Here is a 16,265-nt window from a genome sequence, read left to right on the forward strand (position 1 = left end):
TGCAGAGGCAGAAAAGGATCTTGGAGTCATTATTGATGCCAAAATGAACATGGGCTGACAGTGTGGGGACACGGTCAGGAAGGCCAACCGCACCTTGTCATGCATCCACAGATGCATCTCAAGCAGGTCCAAGGAGGTGATCCTCCCCCTCTATGCCGCACTGGTCAGGCCACAGTTGGAGTACTGTGTCCAGTTCTGGGCGCTGCACTTCAGGAGGAATGTGGACAGCATTGAGAGGGTCCAGAGGAGGGCCACTCGCATGATCAGGGGGCAGTAGGGGACCTGAACCTGTTCAGCCTCCACAAGAGAAGGCTGAGGGGGGTTTTAGTGGCCTGTTACAAACTAGTCAGGGGGGACCAGCAGGCACTGGGGGAGTCCCTGTTCCCCCGAGCACTCCCAGGAGTGACAAGAAATAACGGTCACAAGCTGGCAGAGGGTAGATTTAGACTAGATATCAGGAGGCGCTACTTCAGTCAGGGCGGCTAGGACCTGGAACCAACTTCCAAGAGAAGTGGTGCTGGCTCCTACCCTGGGGGTCTTTAAGAGGAGGCAGAGAGTCCATGTCGCAGCGACCAGGTAGTTCAATATCTACTACTATCACCAAGCACCAATGGGTATTTTCAGCCTTTGATTTTTTTTTTTTAAAGCAAGCCAGACTTACAGTAAGCCAGCAGCCTACAGATACCTTGATTTCATCGTAGGTCAAACTAATACTTACTCTGTGCAAGCAATTTTTATAACTTTTTTGGCAAATCAATCAACAACTGGACATGTGTTTTTGCATGTGGCCCTGTGTTTCAGGATTTCTGAGCATGCAGTACAATGAAAGCTGTCAAATACCCATTCCAGAACAGGATGGCTTTGGCCTGGAAAAAAATGCTGCTGTTCTGTCAGTCAGGAAAGCACGAAAGAAGCAGTTGCCTTCTTTTCACAGAGAGTGAAAAGGCAAATTCAACCACAAACCCTTCCTGAGAAATGTAAAACAAAATGTGCCATTCAGAGGCAAATTTACATACCTACCTCAAGAGCCTATTATATGTTTGTAACCATTATAATTATCCTTCTTTGTGGTTGCATGAGATCCTGGAAAATGGATCCCTCCTGCATTTCATTTTCTTTTGCTGTTTACAAGCTGCTGAGTAACTAAATAGGTGACATTATTATAAGAGAAATTATATTATAAGAGACAATTGGTGTTTTGCCACTGACTGCAGTGGGGGGAACTTCAGGTTCTATGTCAGCGTTACCAACACTTGTACAATGGTTATTTGAAAGTGCTAACCCTGCCTCTGGGAATAACTAAACAGATATTCCTGAAAAGGCATGATTGTCTCCTCCCTGCCTTCTCTGGAGCCCTAAACACATGGTCAGCATTATGTAAGCTAGTTCTGGTTAAATCCCAGTCACAAGAGGCCATCACTACCTCACATTACATGGATCTTGATTTTTTTCCTGTCACTACTGTGTGGTCTTCCTTAATGTCACAGAGCCTGATCCCCAGGGGTGGCCATGATGCCCCTGGTGGCTCCACAACTGTGCCAGCTCTGTCCTAAGGGTGTCCTTTTATCTCTCCAGCCATGTCTTGCTGGTAAAATGCTAAGTCAGGAGGCTGCCCATGGACCTGATCTACTGACCCTCACCAGAACTCACTGGTCCTTAGGCCATTCACCCCCAGTACTGTGCCACACAGGCCCTTGTCCCTGCTGCACCCCTCTGGCACCAGGCTCTCCAGCCCTGTGTCTCATACCCTTTGTCCATTGTGGGCTTTTCTAACTGCTCAAGCCTGCACCTGATTCTGGCAGGGCTCAAAATGACTGTGTGCCCTCTCTGGGAACTAATGAGGCCTCTGTACCTCCCGTTACAGCCTCATCTCAAACCTCTGGTACAAACAATAACACAAATGTAAGCCCCTGGGCTATAACATAGCACTAACAATAAAGGCAGCACTCTCCTCCTTCAAGTGGGCAAACTTCCACCCCTAGGAGGGGCAATCAGGACTACTAGTAGTAGAGATATCTTTTATTAGCTCAACAAGATTTCTACAAAAAAAATAATTTAGGATAGCATCCCCCCATGCCCTAGGGACCTTGTGAGCTCCTGGACTCTTACTGCACTCAGAGGTAGCAACACAGGCAGCAAAATGTCACGGATCAGCTCTCTTGTGCAGCTGCCAGAGAAAGCGAACCCTGCCAACCTCAGCCCTGAGTTTATATGCTCCCAGGTCAGCTGACTGCCTGCATTACCTCATTAGCCTGTTACTCAGGCAACCTGCAGCTGTACAGCTCTGCCTTTGCTAGGCCGCTTCTGCCCTTAAAGGAGCAGGCATGCCTTAGTGCCCTGTGACACTTAACTCAACTCTTCATCTTTGTATTTTAACAAGACAGAACTTTTATGTAAAGAAAAGTACCTCTAGCTTAACAGTGCCACCTGCCATCATGCTGAGGCACTGGTTCAGAACTGACTCAGAGGGAAGAAAGTCACCTAATGAATCACTGGTGCCATTTCTTGCAACACCTTGCCATTTTTCAGAGGCCTCCCTTTTCAGTACTGACAAGGTTCAGGGTCCTTTTAAGTATAGAAGATCTAGTGGGATAACCATATTGGCTACAGCTGACGTAATGCTATATGGGACCCAGGGAAGCTGACAGCAAAGCAATTAGTTGAAGAATTTCATGATACTTTGAACCTAAAGGGAGAAAAGAAATATTTGCACTGTACCCAAAGATATGTTCTCTGTAGCTGAAAGACAGCAAGTTCAGCGTGTTTAGATTAGATATGACTGATATTTATGCAGTCTGTTCTGGTTAGCCGCTCAGGGGCTTATGAACTGGTAATTACCCAATAAATCAGTTATTTTTAACATTTTTTAGTTAAGATTCCTGCTCTGGGTAGGAGAAAAGAATGTGCACTGTGATTTGGCACTGCAAATTGTTAGATGCAGAGATAATACAGACTAACTTTAAAGAGAAACATAAACATACTTTAATAATAGGATCATGTTAGATATTTGAAACGAGATATTTTCTCCTTAAAATAAGGACAATTCTATATGCTTAGAACAGTCTTTGGGAAGATACTTGTTTAATGCAAATGAAAGTCCTAAACTTTTAGGCAATAGGCAGGCCTGCTTTCTGTGTTTATAGAGCAATTTCTGGGAATTCCATTTGTAAAACTGCTCAAACTCTCCCTCCTCATGTGGGAAGGAGTCTCTGTCTCCCCCAAAGTAGTCATAATATACAGCTTAATTTATCCTGTCTGTGGTAATCAGACAGATTTAGGAGCTTAGGCATTCATATGGTAGCAATTTTTAAAAAGTGTGATTTTTCCAGTTTGCTTGCACTGGTTTGTATCTGTAATCAGACCATATGTTGCTGTGGACTTGCAGGGACACATTAGCATTGCATGAAAAGAAATAAACCCACTAACAGAGCAGGAATTGTTAGGAATGCAATCTCTGAAACATACATATTTAGCTATTAGTCAACTTGTAATAATGGGCTTAGTTCTGTTCCTACTGAAGTGAATAAGGTCTTTGCTGTTCAGTTCGCTGGGAGTTTTGTCACTGATGGGAGCATCAGAATCAAGCACTAAACGAAGAAGACAAGACAAACCAATTTTACCATTTTAGACTGCTTTATTAAATCTACAAAGAAAAATAAAACCGAGCTTTCATTTTTATACTAAGGCCCCTTTGCACAGCTGTGGCAATTTAAAAAGGTTTTAGTGTAAAGGAAAGTGTCAGGCCCAAAGAATGGATAAATATTTATCAAAGGCAACCACAAAGAGCCCAATCTGCAGTTCTCATGCACTAATGGGAGCTGTAATGAAACTATATATGTGTGAGGATGGATTATCTAAGTGTGAGGCTCTTGGTTTTTGTGACAGTGGGAGAGCAAAGTACAATTTTGACAATAGCAAAACATGTTCCTTACAGCCAAGGAATCAGCTATCAAGCTACAATTTACAGAAAGAATCCAAAGAATTAACTGGAAGTTATTACTGTTTCTAGCACACACAGGCTGTTCACCATAAATCATTTTTTTGAAGGAAAAACCAGGTTTAAATCAAGCTGCAAAGCCCCATACAGCATTGGATTTACAGCAATCTAAAAGGGTTATAGGTTCCTTTCTTAAACGGCTGAATTATAGCTGCTTCTGGGCATTGATATATTAAGCACACTAACCCCTTAATGCTGCAAAGAAATTAAGGAATGAGCAGCAGTGGAGAGATGGTGTTGGTTATAGCTTTTATATGCATTTCAAAGTCACTTCCAAAAAATAGGACCAGGTAGTAATTGAGTATTCCAGCAACAGACATTAGGAACAGGAATAGTATGATGCGTTTTCCAAATAAGTAACCAGGAGTGCTGAGGAGAAAAAGAGAGATATATGATGTACTACAATAAATCAACTCATTTGAGAAGCGCTCACCCTCTAGGGGTACATGCAGACATTCCTGGGACCCGATCTAGAGTAATGCGGCTTGCTCTAAGCCATGTGATTGTAGATTGGGTCTTGCTTGTGCAGATATTCACTGGGGCTGGAAGCAGTGCCAGGAATGTGATCCAAGTAAGTTGAGGTGAGGGAAGGGGCAGAAGGAATCTCTAGAGTTAGCAGGTCCATAGGCAGTTTGGTGGGTCGTGGGGGTTTGGCAGTATCAGGAATCAGGAGCTGCCAGGTCCACTTGGGGGGCTTGTCTGTCTAGGGGTGGAGGGGTTGGAAAAAATAGCCTGGTTAGGGTGTGGGTGTAGGAAAAGCCCTGGGGCTAGAGTGAGTGACTGGGCTTTCCTAGTCCTGGGGCTGTGCTCTGACTGTATACAGACATTCAGTAGACTGAGCTAACACATGTCCAGTCTAACTTAATGCACCTCCTTAGGTGAATTAAGTTATATCAGCCTGGCCATTTTTTGCCTGATCTAACTTCTCCAAACATCTGTACAGTTAGGTTGATATAAGTGTAAGGACTGCATGTACCCTAGAACTGTCAGCCAGACCAACTAAAAGACATCACAGGTATTTAGATTCATGGAGCCAAATTCCGCATTGACTTGCATCCCTACATCCTCACTAATTTCACTGGAAATATACAGAAACAAATCAGTTCAGAATTTGACTCATAGTGCTACTGCTTGCTTGAGGGCTCCATTTAAGAGACACATTTTTCTTATCAGCCATCAAAGAGTATAATCACTGATGACAGTCCTGTATTTAAAGCCCAAATGGGACATGATAAACTACACAGGTCAATTTTATTTTACACATGCACAGCTCTCATTAACCTTAGGAAGAGGTTTACAGACACCAATGGGAAAAAAAAATTCTTGACTGTGCAAATCAAAAGACATGTATATCTACATTTATATAGCTACTGTATTTGTATTCCTTTGAATATTTGTAAAATAAAATATTTATTATAAAAGTGAAGTGAAAAAAAGTAAAAAAAGAAGAATTGTTTATACGCTCTGCTGGGCTTGAATTGTTGTAAGTGTGTCTTTAGTTAAGTTTTATCTTTTCTTAAGTTGAAAGTCAAAACATTGGGCACAACTTAATATAAGAAGCCTTTTAATTTAATTTGAAGGACTGCAGTACATAGTGAGCCAGAGTCTTTCAAAATTTGTTCTATAAACACAGTTCACCAAGTCTACAAAACCCAAACTCCCCCCTTTCCCACAGTATAGTTTTATTAACAAAGACCAATATAGCAAGACAATATAAAAATCAGCTCCCTTCCTCTACTCTTACATCCAGCCATACTCAGATGCAGCATAATTCTCTTACTTGGGTGGGCAGTTGAACATCTACAGATCTATTATTCATTGTTTTTACTTTGATTATTCAAGATAATTCAAGGGAAAAGCACCTTCTTTCCTTAAAATAAATAAATAAATAAAATGGAACCCAATCTCTGTCAAAGCAAGTATGGAGAGTAAATGGGAGACTGATGGGAAAGTGGAACCTATACTTTATTTCTTCCCTTAGATATAAACTCCATGTCCTTAGACCCCTTGAATAAAAATAGAGCAATTGATCAAATCTTCAATAATCTACCCTGCCATTCTGGCTCCAGGATTGATGAGCATGACCTAAAGGTTGGCAGATCCAGGCTTTTTCCTCAAATTGGGAGGGAGGTGTTCCCTCATGAAAAATGTTCTCACTCAGCCTTTCAAATCAGGGCTGTGAGGTTGGGGTCTTTGGTGTCCCTGACAAATGCAAGTGATGCATTACTATATGTGGATAATAGTGGTACCTCAGGCAGGTTCCAGGCCATTTGGGTTTTAAAGGAAAACAGCCTACCTCAGTCACAACCTCAGACCCAAGAGACAGCCATGGCAAACCTTAGACCTCACAAGCACTCCTGGTACGAAGTATTGCTTAAGAAGCAGGAAATAAATTCTGCTCTATTTCAAGTCTTTCAGCAGTCTTAGTCTTATTTGGTGGGGCCTCTATCCCACCAGATACTAGGCGAGATATTCAAACCAGGTGGGCTTGCATGATGGGAAGGATTTGTGCTCTCTGCAATATTAATTCCAGTTATAGCTTAAGCCAAGGCTGTCCAACTGCTGGCCCATGGGTTGCATGTAGCCCACGTGGGGTTAATTTGCAACCCCCCCTAAGTTCCTACATATGAGGACTCCCAGGATTAGGGCAGTGCAGTGTGGGGGCCAGAGAGTGAGTCTGGAGCCATGCACAGTGTAGCAGTAGGGAAGTCCATGTGGCCCCGAGGTCTGTGGCTTGCCATGGTGTGGCCTTCATTGATGCAGCCTATGGGATGTGCAGCCCCTGGCTACTTGGAAGCTGGACAGCCCTGGCTTACATGTTATTTCTAACTGCTTCCAACCATACACAAAAACCCGTAACTCAAGTGTGGTGGTGCTTTTAACAGGATGTAGCTGGTAGGGCTGTGCAAAGCTTCAGTCCCCAACTGGATTCAGTGGAGATTCAGCCCAATTCAGTGGCTGAATCTCTGAATTGGAATCTAATCAGAGGACCCTTTAATCTCCCCAAATCGAATTGAAACCCTCCAAATCGATTCAGAGAGATTCGGAAAGATTTGGCAATTCGGACACAGACACAGCTTTAAATTTTTGGGTTTTTTACATACCTCTACGTAGCAGGGGGCTCATGAATGCCGCGATGCTGGGGCACATGGGGTGTCCCATAGGAGCGTGGGGGGCTCTCCAGCGCACTTGGCAGCAGACCTGGAAGTGGACTAGAAGCTCTTCCGGTCCACTTCCAAGTCTGCCGGGGAGCACGCTGGGGGCTACCCCCCACAGTCCTGTGGGACACTCCATGTGCCCCATCATCACAGCGTTCACAAGCCGTGCTGGTACCTCAAGGTATGTAGAAAAAATATTTAAAGCTGTGTCTGTGTCCAAATCGCTGATTCTCCAAATCAGCATCAAATCTTCGATTCGGATTTGGCCAAATCAAATCAGGGACAGTGATCCGAATCTGAATTGAATAGGTCCTGCTTCACACACCCCTAGTAGCTGGCCTACCAGGAGGTATAGACTTAAACTGCTGCTACAGTAACCAACTTATGAGCTGCTGGAGGCAGTGGAGATGCACTATTCTAGGGAAAAAAATATTCCCATAATATTCTCAGAAAAAATTCAGAATGACTCAGCTTATGGCAGTACTAGAAATACTGGTGTGCAGCCCCAGGAGTCTTAAACCATATACAAGTAAAAGTAGCACCAGTGTGGATCAGTAGCTTGACCATTCCTATTGAACCATGTCCATTCCCACTTGAACCATGCTAATGCGTGAGGTTGGAAGACAGGCTGGGACTTTGCCCTACCCTATATAAAGAGTTCCAGGAAATTCTTACCTCTGAGTCCTTTCTCCCAGATAGCCAACAAAATACTTTTGCCTCACAAACAAGTACATCAATCCAGCAAAGGCAGCAGGAGCTGAATAAAGCAATAAAATACACATATTAGGAGGTGGCTGCCCAAGCGTCCTGTGTAGACCTCACAGTACATAGAGTCCAGATTGGGGATACTGGGAAACTCTAATTTTGAAAAAAAGGATGAACTGTGGAACCAAAGAATCAAACTTGTAGAGAATTTACAACTTGGTTTCCTACCACCTTCACAGTGAACTCTGCGGGTTAAACTCTGCATCATGGCCCACTCAAGTGCATGCATTTACCCAGAGGAGAAACCAGCACTGGGATCACATGCAGGGCTGTATTCTGGTTTTAAATAAGCCAAATACTGCAGTGCACATGTCCAAAAGCAGCATCTGGCTTATGGTATGGTTTTACCAGAATCCCAAGCAGGAAGCTCAGCAGGAGCAGAGCAGGGACCATTCTGGGAATGCAAAATTCAGCCCAGCTTAAGATCTGATTAAGTAAGGCCCCTGAGCATGTTCCTGACATTAAGCCTATGAAAATACTGTCTGAATTCAGTGGAACTATTCTCCAATGCTCAGCGAGGCATATAATTAAACACCTTGCTGAGCTGGGACAGGTTGAAAGAAGGCCAGTCTAGAAGACAGCAATAGAGGTTTCCCTTCCAGCCCCTGCAGGCTGGCACCATTTCCCAACAGAAATATTAAAGGGTCCCCAAAACAACTTCCTCCTAGTCCAACTTCACCAGTGGATGAGATGAACTGGCTACCCCACTAGCTCTCTTCCAAAGTAGAGGGCTTTCTTCCTCCAGCCGATTGACTTTGCTTTCCAGTAAGAATGATTTTGGGGCTCCAGCCAGATTTCTCACCAATTCAGATCACCTTTAATTGTAACCCTGCCCATAATGTAACTCAGAAGAGGAATGAAGAGCATTAGTAACTGTCTGGAGTGTAGGGTAAGGGCAGGAGTACTGTTAAAAGAAAATATTCATCTGAACCTCAAACAGATACACACAGTTTAAAAAAAAAAAAAAAAAAAAAGTGTATGTTACCTTGGCTACAAAGCAGCCCAGCGCACCACAGCACAGCAAGAAATGTAGGATATGCATGTTCACAGTTTTGGCTAGGAAGGAATTTAAAAGAGGGCAGATTAAAAGCATACTGAGAACTGGAACAAATATCTTTATTCCTCAAAAGCACAATAGAGCTGTAGTAGATTTATCTGCCTATTACCTCTCTAAAATAATAGGTAGTATTGTTCTACCTCCTCAGAGAGTCAGCAATGCATAATGCACTCCCTCTACTATTGTGGTCCATCATGGCTTATATGATATAATTGATCCACTGTATTAACTTGGGCAGTACTTATGAACCTGGTCATATTAATCAAGCTGTTGACAGTGAAAACAGTATAATTCAAATAGAAAGATAAGAATCATAGCAAGGAGGAACCTCGCAAAATTCACATGCTGCTTTTTCAATAGTTTGGTAAAAGGAATTATTTACCACACTGTGTGCAAATGGAAACATTTCTGTAGAGAAAATATTTGGAGGCCCACAGAGGGCAGTATTTTTATTCATTGTAAACTGCAGAATACATTTCCAGTGCTTAAGAGTCATTATGTGACTTTTTCTTTCTTGGTAGGTAGGAAATTTTATCTCCTCCTTTCTCCTCAAGGATGTCCAAGACAAGAGCAAAGGGACATACTAGAGCAGCAGCATCACCAAGTGTCCTATTCAATTATCTGGAGATTCAGGAGACAATGGTTCTCAGATTAATTCGGCCATTACCCTTTTAGGCAGATCACTTCACATCTCTATAACCCTGCCTATTTAGATTCTAGTCTTTTCTTACTGTGTGTTTGTACAGTACCTATTACTTTAGGGTCCTGCTCCTGGCTGGAGCCTTTAGATACTGCTATAATTTCATTATCACCAACATCAACATCTTCATCAGTGGCTTGATCCAAAGTCCACTGTTAAATTTGTCTTGATATCAGTGAAGTTTGAATCAGGCCACAAGTGAAGGCAGAGATTAAACTCAGCTGTGAGCTTCACTTTCCACCTTGCATGGTCTTGGTCTGCATACTCACTTGGCAGTGAAAACTCGTTCAAAGGCTCCCGTCCGCTGGAGAGTCTTACCATTATAGCTCTTGCTTTCATGCTCCACTTTGCTAGCAAAAAAGGCTGTTAAGAGAGGCAAAAGTTCGTTTTGAGATTTAAGCTGGACACATGTCAAATTCATGATAATGAGCCAAATTCAACCCTTGTTGATGCCCACATACCCCACTCAGCACCAGAGGGGCATGTTGGTATAAGCAGCAGTAGAATGTGGGCTAGCAGGTTTCCTCAAAGTTTAAGGACCCATTTTAATTAAAAAATTTGCCCTGAAGTACCTACTGAAAATGTTACACACTCTACGAAAGGAATCAGACTGGCCTCACTTGCTGAGCCCACTGCCCACAGAACACAAGTATACTTTGCTGTTTTATCCCTACGTCACATCACACAGAGCCAGGCCCATGTTGAGGAAATGTGTACCACAACTGACTCTGCATTTCTAGTGTGTGATCTTCACAATTTCCTAGTCGCTTTTGTAAAGCTACCTCACCCCACAGTAAAGTCAAGACCTGAGAGAATATAACCACTTCTCATGATCCCTGTAGAGATAAGGTAGCTGCCTTTTATCTCTGTGATTTCAATATGGACTTCCCAGCTGAAACAGGCACAATATAATCCCTGTCCCCATTTCCAAGGCAAATTTAATACACGCTGAATTTTGATACAACAGTATACCTAGTGGTCCCCAGCACATAAAATGGTTGTGACTCAGAGTAAAGCTTAAAGCTTAGTAATATCACAGTGGTCAATGTGGTGGAAACTAGGGGTGTGCGAAGTGGACCCTATCTAATTCGGTTTCGGCCTGAATCAGGGACAGTGATTTGATTTATTGATTCGGATCACTGTCCCCGATTCAATTCGGCTGAATCCAAATCTGAAGATTTGATGCTGATTTGGAGACTCAACAATTCGGCCATAGACGCAGCTTTAAATGTTTTTTCTACATACCTCGAGGTACCAGCAGGGCTTGTGATCACTGCAATGCTGAGGCAGATGGAGACACTCCATCCACCCCAGCATCACAGCATTCACAAGCCACCTGGTACCTTGAGGTACATAGAAAAAACATTTAAAGCTGTATCTATGGCCATCTCTTTCCAAATCAAATTGGAGGGTTCCGATTCGATTTGGAGAGATTAGAGGCTCCTCTGATTCAATTTGGATTTGGAGATTCAGCCACCGAATTGGGCCGAATCTCCATCGCATCAAATCAGGGACCAAAGCTTCTCAAAGCCCTAGTGAAAGCGCGTGTCCACTCATCTCAGTACTCAACTTTGACTCAGGGAAACTTCCAAGTAATCAGAAAAGAGTCCTCTGGGTAAAAGGTGATAAAGAACTGAGAAGGAACAGGAAGCTTGTGGTCCGAATTATTCATAATCTGTGTTGCAGATCTAAGACAATGAGATATCACAGACTTCTGGGAAGCCTTGGCTTCCAGAGTCCATTCACAGAGGACAGTCTGAGAGGAGGGCTGTCTCAGGGGTCAGGACTTCGGGACTTTCAGGCTCCACAGCTGAGGCAGCCCACTAGGAGGACTGTCTCTGAATTGGGGACTCAGTTCTGGTTCTGGGACAGCCACAGTATAAACTGATGCTGAGTTAGGAATGTGAGGGCTTCTGAGGTCTGTGGCTCTGGGATCATCCATCTAGGAGAGAGCTCTGAAGGAATGAAAAGTTTGGATTTTTCACTCAGGACTGGAAAAAAAGCAAACATCAAAATAATGAAATTCCCCTTTCTGTACCCTGCTTTTGCTGTGTATATAAACAATTATAGAGAGAATCAACAGCAGTGGTAACCTACAACTAAAGTCTAACCGCATCACATTAGCCAGCATCAAGGATGCCTCAAAATCAGGCCTGAGCAAAGGCAGATGTATCAAAGTGACACAGACACAGGTAAGACATCCATGGTCATACTGCTTGTCTTCTCTGCAGCCTTTGACACAATGGACTATTAGCATACCAACATGATGCAGAAATAGATGTCCCAACGCTTCAATTGCCCGTCACCAGCAGAACTCAAATAGTGGTAATAGGTAACTGGTCTTTCTCGAAAAGTCCTCATATATAGGTTCACATGCGTGGATCTGTATCATATCCCCTCTTCTATCGAAAAATCTATATGAGATCACTAGTGGAGGTACGATAAGGTAGGTTTAGCATCCAATAGTATGCTGATAACAATCAACTATATACCTCAATCTCAAATTGAGGCAGCCACTGCCTCTTCTAAAATATCAGAAAGTCTATGGGAAATTAGCTTCTGGGTGAAGAACACACAGCTCCATCTGAACCCAGACAAGTCCCTAGAAAGTCAAAATGCTTTGAAGAGCCAACTAAAAATGCCATCTCCACTTTCCATCCAGACATTAACACCCCCTATTCATCAAAATGGCTAAATTGGATGAGCAGATAGCATCAGTTTATAAAAATGCCATCTTTCAGCTCTAGCCTGCTGTGAATCTTCCTCCCACAAGGAGCCACCACAAGGCCCCATAATTTGCCTCTACACTCATCAAAAGAGGCAAGACTATTTTCTAAAACAGCACCTGCTGCAGCAAAGCTTGTAAATGCACATTTGAGTTGCACTGGCTTCATGCATTTAAAGATAACTTAAGCACTTGCTTAAAAGGGCTTGACTGAAAGATAGCCACAGCAAGGATGTGGGGCATGCATAACTCAGCTTCATCTCATTTCCTTGATATTCACTTTTACTGCACTTTTTATGAACCAGGGGGGACCAGCGGGGAATGGGAGAGACCCTGTTCCCCCGAGCACCTCCCGGAGTAATAAGAAATAATGGTCATAAGTTGTTTGAGAGTAGGTTCAAGCTGGACATTAGAAGGCACTACTTCAGTCAGGGTGGCTAGGATCTGGAACCAGCTTTCAAGGGAAGTGGTGCTGGTCCCACCTTGGGGGTCTTTAAGAGGAGGCTTGATAATTACCTAGCTGGGGTCATAGGAGCCCAGTATTCTCTCCTGCCCAGGGCAGGGGGTCAGACTTGATGATCTACTTAGGTCCCTTTCAATCCTACATCTATGAACACATTCCTTACACAGCTGGTAGTCCAAATGCAAGGAAGGAGCATTCTGGATTAAAGACTTTGCAAGCGGTTGTTAAATGGGACTAGTTTGGAATCATCATGTAGACCCATAGCTTGCTCTTGACTGAGGGTTACACATAAGGATCAAGGAGAGTTTAGCAGGTGCCAGGAATTGTCTGCTTTGAAAGTCTGAACACATGCCCAGGAATCCAATTTTCCTTCGGATGACCTTGTAGGTAAATATGGAGCAGGGCTGATTCCAGGTCTGAAATGCAAATTCCACTCACTTTGCCCTTTAATGGCTATTACCTGCACATTTATACACATATAAGCTTTGTCTTCACTGCAAAAATAAACGAGCTGTCATTTTGCTGTGAGGTACACGACAAAAGCCAGCCCCTGTTGAGGGCATAGTGCTGTTTGCCTTGTTATCCAACAGTAGAAACTACAGTGCCCTAAGCAACACGTCAGGTCAAAGGCATGACTTTGAATTTTGGTGGCTAGGGTGGTGCAAGGGAGGCTCTTACCTCCTCCCACAGGCTATGGTGGCAGTGACAGGCTGCTGCTGCCTCAGTGCAAACTCCCCCAACATGACAGGTTTGATCACTCCCTTCCCCCTCCCCCCTAAAAAAATTATGCTACTTGGTTAGTTATTCTGTGGTAAGTGCACCCCTTCTGTGGCAGCAAGGACAAAATCCTGCCATGTGCCAGCTCTAAAACCCCAATACAAATTCTTTGTGCCACTCTATTCAGCAAAGGGGAACCTCACCTGGCATAGAGCTCTCTCCCTACCAGTTCTTTTCATTGCAGGAGTTATATCCCCAAAGCACTTTGCACCCAGACGGCTCCAGTTGGAGTAAAATGGTAGAATAGAGCAGAACAGAATAAAATAGTCTTCAGGAGTTCAGGTATGCACCAAGAGCCAGACTAGATCCACTATCAGGGGAGAGGAAGGATGGCTTTAAATCACTTTTGCCCATCTTCTCAATTTGGATCCACTGCCATGCACAGCTCTGCTGGCACTAAGGAGTTGGATCAATGAGCTTACATGCAGGGTTCAATACTATCTGGAACATATATAAGGGTGGTGCTGAACTGTATGAACTTCCTAGGTGGCCAAGTCAAGAATTGTATTAGGTCACCACAAACACCTCTGGGAAAATAACAGGAAACATATTTGGACGCGTCTCAAATTGCACTGTACATGCTGATTGCAATGAGCCCAGTTCTGCTGTTGGACATGCCAAATGTAGTCTATCTACCTGATGGCAGAATTTGGTTGAATGATACCATAGACATATTGTTTGGTGCAAGAAGAACAGTCTGTAGGACCGCAAACACCTACAAAGCTCTACAGATTCTTCATTCTGAATATTGTGGTTCTTCTTATGCTTTACCCTCTCTCAAAGCCAGGACAGCTTGAGAATGACCTACTCCAGCACATTAATCTGCTTCCTTAGAATTGCACATGACACCAGCTACAAAAACCATTCAACTCAGTGGAGGTCTTCCTACTAACAGCCGAAGGTTTTTGTTTAGGCCCATATTGAGGCATTCACCTTACAGGTTCTTATCTCACCTCCAGATCCCCTTGAACTTGGGAGTGTGTCAATGCAAAAGATGAAAATTAAACACAACTTGCCCCCTGTTTGTATTCTGGGTAGAATTTTAGTTTAACTTAAAAGAAATCTTAAAGGAAACTGAATTGGAGATAAGAAAGAGAAACCATAAAATAGAAAACTCTTCTCATGAAGGAAGCTTACAACAGGAAATAGTTAAGAGTAGTAAAACTGAAGGGCTGAAGAATGAGTTTCTGAAACTTAGGAAAACTGGTTAACTCTAAATAAACCAGGCTAGAGTCTCTGCTAGTATGAATTCAGTGAAGCAACACTCACTGATCCAGCTGAAGATCTGATCTGTTGTTTCGTACCGGTCACTCAGCTCCCTAAACCTTTCCCTCTGGAACAAGAAACAGCAGCAGCTACTAATATTAGGAACACAGCCCTGTAAGGTTGGAAAGGACCTAATGCAGTCAACCACATCATAGAATCCCTTTCACAAACTGATGTGCAAGCCATACTCTTACTATTGTACCATAGATGCGCATCATATCACTGAAGAAAAGGACAATTTTCTTGCCATTTTCCAGTTGGTCTAATAAAAAGGTATCATTTTGGAACCAAGAGTTCTAGTTTTTTGTATGTCTTTTTGTCTCGGACCAACACGGCTACCAAGTACACCCCTGAAACATGGACAATGCCAAATTTTAGCCGATTTTGGATTTTAAACTTCATTGCAGAACAACAAGGACTTTTTTTTTCCCCCCCCTGCCTGCCATCTGACACCTCCAGGGAAGGAATTCTACCTAATCAACATATCAAAGAGCTACTCAACACAGCTCACAAATACACTCATGGACCCAGAGCAACAGACTTCCATCTTCAGTTCCCTCTGTGCAAAAATGAAGTTTATTTCCTACCTATGGGGACTTTTTACCATCTACACTTTTCCCAAAGCCTGACGAAGGGACTTTGATCCGGAAAGCTTGCAGAAAAGGACAATTTTCTTGCCATTTTCCAGTTGGTCTAATAAAAGACATCAAATCACTGGTAATTTACTGAGCTATTAGTACAAAAATGGATATGCCAAAGAGAGAAGAGGCTCAGAAAGAAATTCTGAAACCAAACAAGTATATAAACCCCTCCACACATATCTATACATAAGCTGATATACAATAGGATAAAATGTGTTTTAAAATAAGATCAATTTATATTCATATTCAATATATGATACTAACTAATAAGTCTCCCTTTTCTCCTCAGTTTCGTCTTATTCCTAAAAAAATGCTTAATTTTTGCTTACCATTCTGGATAACACTTAGCAGAGTGACTATGGCCAGCAGGACAAAGCCTCCCACTATTTCATGATCCATTCTGGCAACAGGCTTGTCTAAATGGACTAGGAAGGCTCTTCAGCAGCTGAGCCCCACAAAGCACAAGAAGAGGAAGTTATGGTCTGCCTTATCTGGTATCATGAAACACTTCCGATGGTTTCACAGCTAGAATACATAGTATCTCTCATTTAGAGGTGTGTCAGTGCAGCATAACTGCAGTCCATATCTCACAAGCTCTTTGGTTGCTTTTCCATCATGTTGTCCAAGTCTAACTTAAAAATATATTTCCCAGAGTAATGAGAGACAATCTGCTCATCAATCCATTAGGATAAATCCTAGAGAGAGGCAGGGATTCT

The 16,265-nt window shown here is 43.0% G+C and overlaps 1 protein-coding gene across 7 annotated transcripts in view; it reads right to left on the bottom strand.

Annotated features, from left to right (window-relative positions):
• Nucleotides 1-3,614: 3,614 nt before the first annotated feature.
• ALOX5AP (arachidonate 5-lipoxygenase activating protein) overlaps nt 3,615-16,265 on the bottom strand; it is a 34,694-nt gene continuing 22,043 nt past the window's right edge. For 6 of the 7 annotated variants that reach the window (XM_025213639.1, XM_025213635.1, XM_025213637.1 and 3 more), the window contains 4 exons: nt 9,947-10,040; nt 8,906-8,976; nt 7,831-7,912; nt 3,615-4,366 (listed from right to left, as the gene is read on the bottom strand). In XM_025213639.1, the coding sequence (XP_025069424.1) occupies nt 4,204-4,366; nt 7,831-7,912; nt 8,906-8,976; nt 9,947-10,040 (410 nt within the window). In that variant the 3' untranslated portion in view covers nt 3,615-4,203. Of the gene's footprint in view, nt 4,367-7,830; nt 7,913-8,905; nt 8,977-9,946; nt 10,041-15,878; nt 16,002-16,265 lie in introns of those variants that run through there. The other variant, XM_006031973.2, reaches the window with a different exon arrangement.

The sequence above is a fragment of the Alligator sinensis genome, unplaced genomic scaffold, assembly GCF_000455745.1.
Source record: "Alligator sinensis unplaced genomic scaffold, ASM45574v1 scaffold406_2, whole genome shotgun sequence".
NCBI lineage: Eukaryota > Metazoa > Chordata > Crocodylia > Alligatoridae > Alligator > Alligator sinensis.